Source organism: Schistocerca americana, chromosome 4 (assembly GCF_021461395.2).
Source record: "Schistocerca americana isolate TAMUIC-IGC-003095 chromosome 4, iqSchAmer2.1, whole genome shotgun sequence".
NCBI lineage: Eukaryota > Metazoa > Arthropoda > Insecta > Orthoptera > Acrididae > Schistocerca > Schistocerca americana.
The window spans coordinates 712,230,015-712,244,594 of record NC_060122.1 but is presented as its reverse complement, the minus strand read 5'-3'; the positions used below and the strand labels follow the sequence as shown (position 1 = coordinate 712,244,594).

The 14,580-nt window shown below is 40.3% G+C and overlaps 1 protein-coding gene across 1 annotated transcript in view; it reads left to right on the top strand.

Moving 5' to 3' along the window:
- The window catches only part of LOC124612466 (NADH dehydrogenase [ubiquinone] iron-sulfur protein 3, mitochondrial-like), a 68,912-nt gene extending 54,653 nt beyond the window's left edge, over positions 1-14,259 (top strand). The window contains exon 5 of the mRNA XM_047140694.1: positions 13,976-14,259. Within this exon, the coding sequence (XP_046996650.1) occupies positions 13,976-14,152 (177 nt within the window). The 3' untranslated portion in view covers positions 14,153-14,259. The remainder of the gene's footprint in view (positions 1-13,975) is intronic.
- Positions 14,260-14,580: the final 321 nt, after the last annotated feature.

The following is a 14,580-nucleotide window of genomic DNA, read 5'->3' as shown; positions in this document are numbered from 1 at the left end:
GCCAGCAGGTATAGCCCGTCCTGTTGCCACCTTGGCAGTAAACAGTAGCATATGCTGGTGAGCTTCCAATGTTTGTGTTGTGAAGTGTAGTATTTCTTTGATCATTGGAGTGTTGTGTGTTCATCAGCCGATGCTCTGAAGTTGTGTTATGGGTAAAATTCAGTCATCAGTTGCTTTGAATTGGAGAGCAACTGTGAGGGTCTGATTTTATATACCATATTTATTCGAATCTAAGCCGCACTTTTTTCCGGTTTTTGCAATCCAAAAATCACCTGCGGCGTAGAATCGTGTTCAAAGTAAGTGGAAGTTATGAAAAAATGTTGGTAGGTGCCGCCACAACTAACTTCTTCCATCAAATATATGTAGCGCTACACAGGCATGCTTTGCACGCACAAAGATAAATACTGGCGCTGAAGCCTCTGCAACAGTAAATAAATTAAAAAAAGTGGAAGACGAGCTTTTTTGCTCCGCCCCGAGTTTCGACCGCTGCTTTTTCATACATTATCCAACGAAGTAAATACAAATTCCGTATTGTTCATCTTCGAATGTAACAGCATTTCAATGTACTACGAAAATCCGACTGGCAAGACTGTTTGGTATGTTTTTCAATATGGCCAACTCTACGTTCTGAATTTTTTCTACCTGTGAGAAGAGATGGTTGCTAATAGGAACTTTATGAATCGTGAATCACATGCAGTATTCTCTTCACCATAAGAATAATACGAATATAAACATTTTGCCATGTATTCTTTCGTGTCTGCCTAATAAACTACGAAACTAGAGTGAGACAACAGCAAACGCGGAAGAATATACATATCATCTCATGTTTATATTCGTATTACAGGTCTGTGTTGGCTGTGAGGAAAGGCATCTATCACTTTCCTTGTGGTGTTGATGGGAAAGCCAGTTTCGTTGCAGCTAACAAAGCATAAGTCAGGATTTGAATCCTTGTCCCAAGCAGCTGGCCTGAAAGTGCCTTGATCTTTGGCATCAAACACTAGATGAAGATTATTCTCTTCGATCCATTCTGCAAGCATGCTCCCATTTTCATCATTTTGAGAGTACTTCCAAAGTTCATGGTGACTATTGAAGTCTCCTATGTAAATTGCAGGATGTTCTGCTGTGTGTAGGACAAAATCGGGCCATGTTGTTTTGGGTGGTTTGTAAACATTTGTAATAGTAATGCCGTGCAATTGTATGACAACTGTATGTATATCTGCCTCCACGCTTACAGAAATCAGCGAAGCTTCATTTATGTTGTTATGGACATACGTAGCAATACCATACACCTCATGGTAAGTTACTCCAAGTGCAGAATATCCAGGAATTCGACCTCGGCTTCGGAATATTTCTTCGCTGGAAACATGAGTTTCTTGAATGGCGACGACATCGATTTGTTGTCCAGCAAAAATTTTGACAGGTAGTCACACTTTGCCCTGCTAATGCTTTCGATATTCAGTTGGAGTAGTCTGATAGTTGGTCCAATGTTTCTTGTTCAATCCATTGTTCAGCTTCCTCTCCTTACTTATGTTGCTTCCAGTGATTACCTGGAAGCAACATAAGTAAGGAGTGGAAGCTGAACAACGGATTGCCTCAAGGATCAGTTCTCTCACCCTTACTGTTCAACCTATATCTATCTGATCTACCTGACACTTCGTCCAGAAAATACTGCTACGCCAATGACCTGGCTCTAGCCGTCAAACACCAGGAAATGAAGACAACAGAAGAGATTTTAGCCAATGACCTGTCTGCATTAGACAATTACTTCAAAATCTGGAGACTCCAACCCAGTGTGAGTAAAACAGAAGTGTGTTGCTTCCATCTAAATAACCAGTTGGCGAACGTAAAACTGGAGGTAAGTTTCAGAGGCAGAATTCTTCGTCACAACTGGAACCCAAAATATCTTGGTGTCATCCTGGATCATACACTATGCTTCAAACAACACCTTCTTAACTTAGCTCAAAAGCTGAGGACTCAAAACAACATCCTCCATAAGCTATGTGGAACTACCTGGGGATCTTCAGCAACCACCCTGCGAACTTCAGCTCTGGGCTTGGTATACTCAAGTGCTGAGTATTGTGCACCTGTTTGGATGAATAGTCATCATACAAGGCTTGTTGATACCCAGCTGAATACGACAATGCGCATAATATCTGGCACAATCAGATCTACTCCAGTTTATTGGCTTCCACTGTTAACCGGTATAATGCCTCCTGATCTACGCAGATGTACTGCCCTTATGAGAGAATTCCACAAGATCTCCAGGAATTCTAACCTACCCGTGCATAGCGACCTGCCACTTTTAAATCGCAAGAGACTGAAATCAATTCATCCAACTCTGTGCGATGCCGCTGACATGGTTGCTAAGAATTTCAAACCTCTTGAAGAATGGAAAGGTCGGTGGGAAGCAGTGACAGATGTGCACCTGCATAACATCTTCTCAGGTGCTAAACTTCCAAGTGGATTCGACTTACCACGCAAGACATGGTCTACTCTCAACAGAATCCGTACCAGCCATGGGCGATGCAGGGATGCTCTCTTTAAGTGGAAGAAGCAGCCTGATCCAGCTTGTGACTGCGGGGCTCCATACCAGACTGTTCATCACATTGTCAGTGAATGCAGGATTCGAGCCTATCATGGCGCCAAAGAGGACTTCCTGCTAGCAACTCCAGATGCAGTGCGCTGGATTGAAGGACTGGATATTCAGTTGTAAAGACAAACTTAAGTTTCTTGTGTGTCAGTATGTACATATGTATACGTAATTTCATGATATGTCTGTATTAGCCATACGCTAAATAATAATAATTCGTATTATTCTTATGCTTAATAGTGATTCAGTCAGAAATGAAGCACAGCAATTGACTAGGTTTTTAAATCTAATTTGACTCTAATTTCTGTGCAGAATGTAATGTACTAAAGAGGCGTCTGCAAAGATTTTCAAACGGAGAAAAATTTTCGCTAAACTCTCGTTCAGAACATCTATCATACGCAGTCTATTATTTGGTTCTTGTTGATCATTATCAAAGAAAGCAGCAGTGTAAGTAACAACAAATAGCAGTCTCTTGCCATTGTTTCGCTAATGAGACGATTCCGCTCTTTTTTTTAAGCGGCGGTAGCGTGCACAAAAGCAACCCATGCCGCGAGCGGCGACAGGCCGTAAACACTCATTATCAGAATGCGACACACAATGCATGACACTGTACAGAAATGCATTTTCAGGTTAGAGTGACGTAAACACCTGTAACAAAGAGAATGGCACTTATCAGATTAAAGAAAAATAAGCAATCAATTCAAACTAGACGAAGCACGTGAAAAAGGAAGGGTACCCATATAAATATGGATGGAGCGCCTGACGCATAGCAATGGCTACCTGGTAAAGCTTAACTGCTAAGCTTACGACTGGAACCAAACTACTGTAGCTGTATTGTCATTCATTCGACCTAAATCGTGTCTCATATAACAATGGACCAAGTTTGTTTCGATTTGGAGGTGCAGCCTAAAACTTTTCTCTCCCCTTGAATTTCGAGTGTCAAATTTCAGGTGCGACTTAAGATTCGGGAAATTTTTTTTTTCCCCCCTTGATTTCGAATCTCATTTTTCAGGTGTGGCTTAGATTCGAGTGAATACGGTATTTCTGGAGTGTGGACAGAGCAGCCACCGCATTTAACATTCTGGCCTGTGGTGCTGCAATTGGAAAGGAGAAAGAAAATGAGGAATAAGAGAATGATGAAATTCCACCAGGAGTAGCTCCTGGAAACACCAGGCTAGAAGTGAAAAGACAGATGGCTAACCAAGATTAACACATTCGAGCAGTACACAGTACACATACATATATATGGTTTTATCAGAGCAAGGAGTACCCTACTTTCAACAAGCATCTTCTCTGCTTCAAAGAAGTGGGGTTATTTAATAGGTGTAATTTATCATTTCAAAACTTTCTTTGCAGGCTTGATTTCTGGCACAAAATATTTGACTCCGAATTTTATGATCAAGAGAAGAATCAGAGTGGCCTGGAGATGCCAGTATTTGCATGTCATGAAGAGCATTTTATTAATTGACATTGTTTTACTTGACAAGACACTGGTTAAAGGAACTGTGTAACCAATGGAACAACAAAAGCACCAATTGGCAAGGGTGATAAGACAGTTGTCTTTCCCAGTGGCTTGGTTTGTCACTTCATCTGGAATATTTAGTGATGTTTCATTCTGGAAAGCAAGGTGAAACATTAGGAAATGAATGCTACAGTTCTCAAGGGATGGTTTTTCCAGTTTTCTGCTACAAAATGCTTGCCAAATTCAACAGTACTAAAGAGCAATGTGCCTGATACTGCTTCTGTGTATTAATTAACATAGGTTCCCTGATAGACTGTTACAAACAACCCCCAGAAAATAGAGTTGTGACCTTCAGTTCATGCTGGCAGTGTTCCCCTCCACATGCTCCATGCAAAACTGGCACAAATGCACAGTGATCTTAGATGGATGTCGAAGAGCACATTTCACACTGTATTTCTCCAGGATACAACCAATCCTATTGGAACCACTACCTGTGTAAACCAGAAAAGCTGTAGGCTTATACATGGGACCTCATTATTCTTATCAATCATCCACCTCCCCACCCCAGAAAATGTCTTACCTTATTTGGTATAGAAATATTGTATGCCAATCTGAAAAAAGTGGTAGGAAATAGTCAAGAATGAATTACTGTTGGTAAAGTGTCAGCTTGGGTTGCACAAATTATACATATTTGTGCTTCACGTTTTACATTTTGTGTGTGTGTGTGTGTGTGTGTGTGTGTGTTTGGCTTGCCAGTGTAAAAGATGACATGAAACCAGCTAAATTGATGTGTATATAAGCCAACTTTGGCTATGTTCTTAGTGTTTGAGTAGGATCAGATGTCGGACAACTTTGCCTTGAAACCTCATGTCCAAGAACTTAAAGTAGTTTTTACGTGCTTTTTTGTGTTTATTGCATCAAAACTCAAGTGTGTTTCATGTGTATTGTAATATTTTGCAGGCCACGAAAAATTTATTTTGTGCTACAGCTCAGTTGTAGTCAGCATCAATGCCTTATACAATTTTAGCTATAGTACCCTCCTTTAAAGAATCATTCACCTCGAATTTCAGTGTACACCAGTATGACTTAACATATTTTTGAGAAGTTGAGTGTCATGCATTACCTATTTCATTGACTGTCATGATATAATGTAGCAGATATTGTAGCTAACATATTGCTATATCTAGTGTTCCCTTTCAACTGCATTGTATGTTACCTGCATTTATCATAAATTAATGCTATTTTCAAGTTTTTAATGACAATAGCCTCAACGTTTCAGGAGACTAATAACTTGTATCCCAGATTTTTCTGTTGCCTCAATAGAAACAACATTGTGTGTGCCAAATACTTCAGTTCTTAAAGAGAACTGATAATACTTCTAGCTTAGCATATCCATATGTTAAGAGAATCAGGAAGCTAATTTAAATGTTACTGGTTCACTATTTTGTAAAACATTGCACCAGCCAGAATGCATCCCCACTGAGCGTTATTCTCGAACATGGGACGAGTTGGTTGACGTTTGAAAGCAGCTGGGAATAGCACTGAGTACTGTCAAAAGATTGGGAGCTGCTGCGAATGGGTGTGTTGTGAGGCCTACCATGTACCAGATACACCAAAGGTACCTCAAGCACTATCCTCTCCTGTGGATCCTGTCCCCTCTACAGAAAGAATGGGATCTGTCAGTACTTGTCCATTGGCTGAGTAGCATGTCAGTGCTAGGGCTAAGTGCCCTGTACAGGGAAGACAGATGCCAGGGGTATCAGTGTAACAATGAGTTCTCCCTAACAAACAAGTTTGAGGTGCTGTCTTTTTCTGAGACTGAACCATAGAGACTTGCTTCACCTGTTGAGAAAGCTGGTATGACCTATGTCAAGAAGAGGCAAATGCAAAAGGATAGGGTCTATTAATCATCGACAGTTCAAATGTATGGTGCTATTGGAACACCTTAGGGCAGGGGTGGGCAAATAGCGGCCTGCGGGCCACATGTGGCCCACAGAGGGGTTTTGTGTGGCCCGCCAAGACATTTACAAAAATCGTAGGAAAAACAAAATTTCCCTTCCCTGCGCGACTAAAAAAATTGGCAAGCGTCTGCGCTGCTTGGAAGTGCTTACTACAGACAGATGTCTCTACAGTCACGCAACCAACCTAGCTGCATGTGGGTGCAGTGGATTATGGGAGCACTACCATTAGCCACCACGGGCATGGAAAAAAGCACTGTGCATCCTGCTATTGGCACAAATTTATGCTCCACGTGGTGGCTGATGGCAATGCTGTATTTCTCCTGCGCCGAGTGAATAGTACGACATTCAGAGCAATTTTCTTCTTTTTTGGGTGGTTTACTTGTGTTTTGTCTGTGCAGCAGTACCACGTTTTTTTTTAATTTTTATTTTTTTTATTTTTATTTATTTATTATTTTTTTTTTTTTTTTTTTACTTCAGTGCAATCATGACTCCTAAGAAGAAGCATAAAGTCGGTGATAAGTGCCATCTGTTTAATGAAGGCTGGACGGCCAAATATTTCTTTATTGATGCAGGAAATAAAGCCGCATGCTTACTATGCCATGATAAAGTTGCCGTATTCAAGGAGTACAATCTGAAACGATCTGATGTTAAGTCCCATAGTGCTCAGAGCCATTTGAATCAATTTGAAACGATCTCACGAAACAAAACACAATGACTTTGGCTGCAAACTTTCAGATGAAGAACGAAATATAAAAGCAGCAGAGTTCGTGAAACGCTTGAAGAAGCAACAAGCGTTATTTAGGAAGCAAATACCACTTCAAAATAGTGCTACAGAAGCAAGTTTCATGGTTGCCTATAACCTTGCTAAATGAAACAAACCTTTTTCGGATGGCGAGTTTATTAAACAGTGCATGGTAGAGTGTGCAAGTGTATTGTGTCCTGAGATTAAAACCAAATTTGAGAGTATTTCGTTGTCAAGGAGGACTATAGCGCAGTGCATTGATTTAATTAGTGACGAACTTGCAGACCAACTAAAGACTGTGAGCGAAGGTTTTGTTTGGTTTTCACTGGCAATGGACAAAAGCACAGGTTTTGAAGACAGTGCACAAGTACTCATCTTTATCCGTGGAATTAATGAACATTTTGTCATCACCGAGGAATTACTTGGTATAGTATCCATGAAAGATAGAACCACTGGTCAGGACTTGTTAGAACGCGTTGTTAATTGTGTGAAAACAAGTGGCTTACCCTGGAACAAAATGGTAAGCATTACAACAGATGGGGCCAGAGCTTTCTGTGGGAAAAATATAGGTATGGTGAAACTTTTAAAACCCAAGTTACAAGCCGAAGACACAGACAGTGACATTTTGGATTTTCATTGTATTTTACATCTGCAAGACTGCACTAGACTTAAAGCATGTGGTAGATCCTGTTGCTGGTGTTGTGAACACAATCAGAGCTAGGGCACTCATCACAGACAGTTCAAATCTCTTCTTGAGGAGGTGGGGACAGAACATGAAGATGTACAAACAAATTTCGGGCTTGCAGCCGGTCGTCGTTCAGTACTTCGCACGATATTTCAACTGGGCACCTGCCAGTCATCTTCAGGTGAGCCGTCGCAGACTGACGAAAACGTCCTCCGTTTCGCAGTATATAGCGTACTGTAACTATTCTGCGCATGCGTCGAAAACTTGATAGTTGAACCACACTGCCCGCCGGCAGCGCCCTCGCTGGTGGAATAGCGGAACTCAGTCGCCCTCTGCGTTGCTATTTGCCATGGCCGTCGACGCACTCTGTCGTCTTCGATTTGAGCAAATCTTGGAGATGATAGGATTCCATGCACTGTCCAGCTGGTAGCCGCTGTGACGGTTTAACAGATTTTCCGCCAGTCGTATTTCTACGGATTCTTTAATGATGGAGTCTCAGAAAGACGTTGCTGTGGACAAAGTCATTGTTTTCTCATACTCCATTGAATGTCCAGTAGAAATACAATGTTCAGCAATAGTGGACTTGCTTGGCTGCAAAAGGCGGGTGTAACGTTGATGTTCAGTGCAGCGTTCTTTCACGGTGCGTGTAGTTTGACCTATGTAAGCCATACCACATTGGCACGGTATCTTGTAAATTCCAGCCTTTCGTAGTAACAGATTGTCCTTAACTGATCCCACAAGGTCTGCAATCTTCGATGGTGGGCGGAAACCCACTTTTACCTGAAATTTTCGGAGGATTCTTGCTATTTTAAACGAAGTGTTGCCAACAAAAGGAAGAAAAGCTAAAGATTGTTCCGGCATGGTCTCCTCTTTATTCACTTCCTGCTTCTTAGTTTTAACTGTTAGTGCCCTGTTAATCTGCCGGATGGAATACCCATTTTCGCTTAATACTGTCTTTAGATGGGCGAGTTCTTGAGGAAAGCTATCTAGATCTGAGACAGTATGAGCTCTATGAACAAGTGTTTTAAGCAAACTCATGGTTTGGGATGGGTGATGGCAACTCGATGCTTGCAGGTACAAATCAGTATGAGTGGGTTTCCGGTAAACTGAATGCCCTAGAGAACCATCATTCTTCCTTCGAACCAGGACATCCAAGAAAGGCAAACAACCATCTTTCTCTGTTTCCATGGTGAACAGGATGTTGCTATGAATGGAGTTGAGGTGATGTAGAAACTCCATTAATTTATCTTCTCCATGAGGCCACACTATGAAAGTGTCATCCACATACCGCCAAAAAACTGTTGGCTTCAGGGCAGCTGATTCAAGCGCTCTCTCTTCAAAATCCTCCATAAAAAGGTTGGCCACCAAAGGAGACGGGGCTACCCATGGCGACACCGTCAGTCTGTTCAAAATATTCTTGATTAAACATAAAATAAGTTGAGGAAAGTGCGTGCCTGAACAAAGCAGTGATATCAACAGGAAACATGTTACCAATCAGTGTCAAAGAATCTGCAAGAGGAACTTTTGTAAAAAGTGAGACCACATCAAAACTTACTAGAAGGTCTACAGTGCCAAGACGAAGAGCCCCCAGTCTATTGATAAAATCAGCTGAGTTTCGTATGTGATGTGAGCACTTGCCTACGAAAGGTCTCAGTAAGGAAGCGAGATGTTTAGCTAAATAATATGTAGGAGCTCCAATGGTGCTCACTATTGGACGCAGAGGAAGACCCTCTTTATGAATCTTAGGAAGGCCATACAGTCTTGGAGGTACACAACCATGTGGTCTTAACCTCTTGATGGTCTCTTGCGGTAAGGAGGAGGAATTTAATAGTGCTGAAGTTCTTCGTTGCACACGTCCTGTAGGATCGTAATCAATCCTGCTATAAGTAGTCACTTAACAGACCATACATCTTATCTTTATACACACCACGAGGTAACAAAACAGTTGCATTACCTTTGTCAGCTTTCAATACCACTACGTCAGGGTCCTCTCTCAGATTTCGTAATGCAGCCCTTCCTACAGAGGTTAAATTACTGCGTTGAGTAGGAGCCTTCAACAGAGCACGGCAAGTTTCCCTTCTTATTTTGTCTGCAGCATCCAAAGGAAGACGTCGTACAGCTTCTTCAACACCACTCAAAATACTTATTAATGGCGGTGCTGTAGGTGTAGGTGCAAAATTGAGTCCCTTGCTTAATACAGACAGCGTAGCGTCATCCAAATTCTTCTCCGTGAGATTGACAACGGAACGTCGTACCATTATCCCTTCTGGCGACGGCTTCTGTGGCAATAGTTGATCAAATTTTGATATCTGCCGACAGTTAGAATCATTGTGGATCCACTCGAACTTGGCCGAAGTCACTCCATCAACCCAGTCCCATGATACAGGAGAAAGATACCTTGCAACCTTCAGATGTAACTGGTAAAGTTCTGCTGAAATAGCATCTAACCTTCGTCTTGTATAGCAAATCCTCTCCTTGACAATAGCATGACTAGCCTTTTCAGTAATCTTCCGTGCAGTAGCGGTCTCAATGAAATGAGTCACTCTAGCAAATTTTGGTATAATGCCATGGTCCCGACATCTCAATAAAAAGGTTAATGAACTTAAAAGCTTTGCTCTTTTACCATGTAGCTTCTCGAAACTTCGGATATGTGAGGCCATCTCCTCCCCGTAAAGGCGTCTGATGTGAATTTTAAAATTTTCCCGGCGAATTGACTGTTCAAACAAATTTCGGGCTTGCAGCTGGTCGTCGTTCAATACTTCGCACGATATTTCAACTGGGCACCTGCCAGTCATCTTCAGGTGAGCCATCGCAGACTGGCGAAAAATTTTTAAATTCACATGAAGTTGTAATTTACCATAACAGTGTGAGGTGGTTGAGCTTGGGCAAAGTATTAAAGAGAGTCTGGGCATTACAGGATGAAATTATTTTATTTCTGGACACTAAGGAAATATCTCATGATTTTGTTGCAAAAATAGGATGTGAAGAGTGGAGATATGAGATGATGTTTGCAGCTGATATTTTTGAAAAACTGAATGAGCTGAATGTGACATTGCAGGGAAAGGGGTTGTTTGCTCATGAAATGTGGACACATGTCAAAGCATTTAAAGCAAAACTAGGTCTGTTTGCAAGGCAAGCAAATGAAGGCAAATTTTGTCATTTCCCTTTACTAGGGAAACAGAAAGTACCTGGAAGTGTTTCATCTAAGATTAGGGATTTGTCTCCAGAGTTTAGAGGCGGAGTTTACTACAAGATTTCAGGATTTTAAGAAAATTGACCCTCAATTTAATGTTTTATTGTATCCCATCACTGCTGATATTGACACTGCACCACAGGAGCTGCAACTTGAACTGATTGACATGCAGGCAGATCACGCAGTGAAAGAAATGTTTAGTGCTGTAAATTTAGTTGACTTTTATAAATCTTTGTCAGCTGAAACATTTCCATGTATCAAGAAATTTGCAGGCAAAATGTTCTCCACATTTGGATCGACGTATATTTGTGAACAAAGTTTTTCTTGCTTGAAAATCAACAAGGGCAAATACCGAAGCTGTTTAACAGACAGGAATTTGCAGGCTGTGATGAGAATATTAACTAGCAGTCTGACTCCTGATTTCACAAAAATTGTGATAGGATGCATTTGTCCCATTAAACTTGTTTTAAAATTTAATGAACTTGGAGATGATATTAAATTAGCAAAATAAATGAAATTGAACACAACTATCTTATTTGAGGATGTCAGAAGGAAAGAGGTACAAGTGAATTTAGTCTTATCAAAATTATAAGAAGTATACTTACACCCCTTTGCTTCTGACTCTTTCATTTATATCTAATGATTTTTATGATACCTTTTATGAAATGTAGAGCTAACTAATGAATGTATTTTAACGCTTTCACTGCTACCACAACTCTGTGTGTGATATGTGATTAGAAGCATTTTCATAAAAATTTTGGGAATACTGCTTAGCTATATGAACAATGTGCAGTGCGTGTACCTGAGGACCTCATTCAGCATCTTGAAAAGGAGGTTGTTCCAGCAGCCATTTAGGGAACAGGGTGCAACAAATGGATTGTAGCACACTGTGGGACAAACAACCACACAGTGAGGTCATATTTGGATTATTCCAGTGACTGGCAGTAAATGTTGAGGAGACCAGCTTTGCTCATGGAGCTTCAACGAAGGTCACATTTTGTGGTATTGTCCTCGGAACTGATTGTGGTCCTGTGAGGGAGGAGGGGGGGGGGAGGCATGATTGTGGTACCCTATGACTCAGTATCAACAAAACACAATTGAAAATGGTCAGCTCGTACAAAAAAAAACTGGGTGTGACATTTGTAGGAATTTGAATGGAACAGTCAGGTAAAGTCAGGCGTAATTAAAGAAGTTGGCAGACTTTGGTCTTAGTAAAATACCACAGAAATTATCTCACTCTGCAGAGAAGATTGCTTACGGATCACTCATGTGACCCACCATAGAATATTGGTCAGTGTGTTGGATGTGTATGTCCTATATCAGGAGAGAATGGTAACAGGTTTGTTTCACCTATGGCAGTGTGTGCAAAGATGCTGAAAGAACTGAAGTGGCAGGTTTTTAATGATATACATAAACAGTCCCAGGAAAGCATCCTTACAGTTTCAAGAACTAGCTTTAAATGATGAAGATACTAAATCCCCTACTTATCACTCTAATAGGAATCTTTAGGAAAACATTAGATTAATAACAGTTCAGATACGCATATTACCTGTGCGAATAGAATGGGAAGAAGCTGTAACAACTGATGCAATGGGAAATGCCCTCTTTCATACACTTCAGTGGTTTGCAGAGTATTGATGTAGATGTCAGTGTAAGTGAATAAATCATTGTGGTGGAGAGAAACAGTGACACCTTCTTAGAATGTTTGCGCTTTCCAGTATTAGTCTTGTAATCAGACAACCACAGTTGGTTTTTTGACAAACCTTTTATCAGCCCTTTCTTCTCACACACAATTTATTGCTATGATTTAATTATGCTTTTTCCTCCATGGATGGATTCAAAAGGAAAACATCTCTTTATACTTCATAATGTATGCATGTTTTTTTCTTTATTTTCTAGATGATGGTTCTCTTGTGTTGCATGAAGGAAATCATTCTTGTTTTACAATAATAAATTTTGCTAAATGTTTATTTAAGGTTGTATCATTCTCTTGATTGGCGAATGTTTCATGTATTCCAGTCATAATTGAGGATTTGTTTTAATTAATTTAAAACTCTCTTCAGTCCTTCCATTTCAAATATTTAATGAAAAATAAACATATTATGATTTTGCTATATGCTTCATAAATACGATGGTACCAAAAAAAAATCCAGAATTATCTTCTAAAAGCTATATATTTTCAAACTGTTTACAAAACAACCTTACCCCTTCAAAATACTGTACATTACATTACAGCTAATACATTGCTCCCTGTGGTGCTTCCATTGCTCCATTGCTCGAAACGTTGTGTACAGTCACCTTTAGAAATGGCTGACAGCTCCTCTCTAGTTATTTTTCCATGACTACTTCAATGCCCCTTTTCATATGAGAAAATAAGAAAATGTCACCCATAACCAGGTGCATGGGGCAGTGGAACTGTGCCGTGCTTAGTTTTTGATTAACAGAGATGGCTGTGTGTGCAGGTGCGTTGTCATGGTGGGAGAACCAGTCTCGCTGAATTGAGCTCAAAGATAACCCACTAAGCTCTGACAATGGATCAGTTGTCTGTCGACAATTTGTGAGCGCAAGCTCTTGAATTTTTTTCAATATTTTCATTGATTTGAGCAGTTCACGGCTGTTCAGAATGAAGTTTGTCACCAGTCTACATGTCGTCATTTTTAAATCAAGCCAATAACTCATACACTTGGGTTTTTCCTATAGCATCATCTTGGTTAGCTGTTTTAAACATTAAAACCATTTCAGCAGCATTTTTACTGAGTAGAAAACAAAATTTGACAGCTGCACATTATTCGCTTAAACTTGCCATCATAAAAAAAAAGTGAAATAAGAACAAAACAGTGCTAGCAAAAACAATCATTGCAGATCAACAGAACAAGCCAGATTGATTACACAGGTGGTGCTGAACGGGTAGCAAGTTGCGCTTTATGTGCCTAGTGGCAGAAATGCAAACTACACAAGCTCTACCCAAGGCAATGTTGTTCAATCTCCCCCCCCCCCCCCCCCCCCCCTCATAATTGTTTCTATCAGGGAGTAAGTGAATAAGTAAAGCCTGTTATCATATTTCGAAGGCATTGTTGGTGAACAGATACGTAAACAAAATATGAACACATGTACACAATCTTGTTTGTGCGTCCAGCCACTGCTCAGTGCCTTTACCATATGCTGAGTGAGTAAGCATTGTCATACACATGGGCTGTTCTAATATCTTACTGAGAGAATGGTATGTTTTAGCATTTATTAGCTTTGACCCTGTAAAGTGTATGAAAGGTAAACTACTTGTTAAAGTTTGATGACACATTATCACTGACGAGCGTTGTCATAGCTTCTGTCTGTCCATTCTAGGTGCGTTACGATGATGAACGAAAGCGTGTTGTTGTCGAGCCACTAGAATTGGCACAAGAGTTCCGTCGATTTGAGTTGTCAGCACCGTGGGAGCAGTTCCCAAACTTCAGAGAGGCTCCAGCTGCTCAAGAAGAAATACAGACAAAGGGTAGTGAGTCTGGAGAAGGGAAGAAGTAGGTTGGAAGAACTCAAAACAGCTCTTTGTTAGTAGCATTAGTTTTATATGTTGAACCACTGTACAGTTGAAGTGAAATATAATAAATATATATGTACACACACACAAACTGTTACAGTGCTTGAAATATATCTCCCATACTGTAGAATTGTACTACTTAAAATCAGGTGCTCAGTTAACATTTATAACAGCAGCTGTGATCAGCTCACTAAGCAAACGTCAAGAAACAGAAATATAAAGACCCTCATCTTGGGATAATACGTGTTATCACAGTCACAACTGCTACATTTTTCACATATTCAGACACTTGGTAAAGTACAGATAATATACAGTATGAAATGTTCAGAAATAAGTAAAGCATTAATGAAGTTTTATATAACGGTACAATTAAGTTAAACACAAATCTTCCACAAATAAATTTATGCTCTCT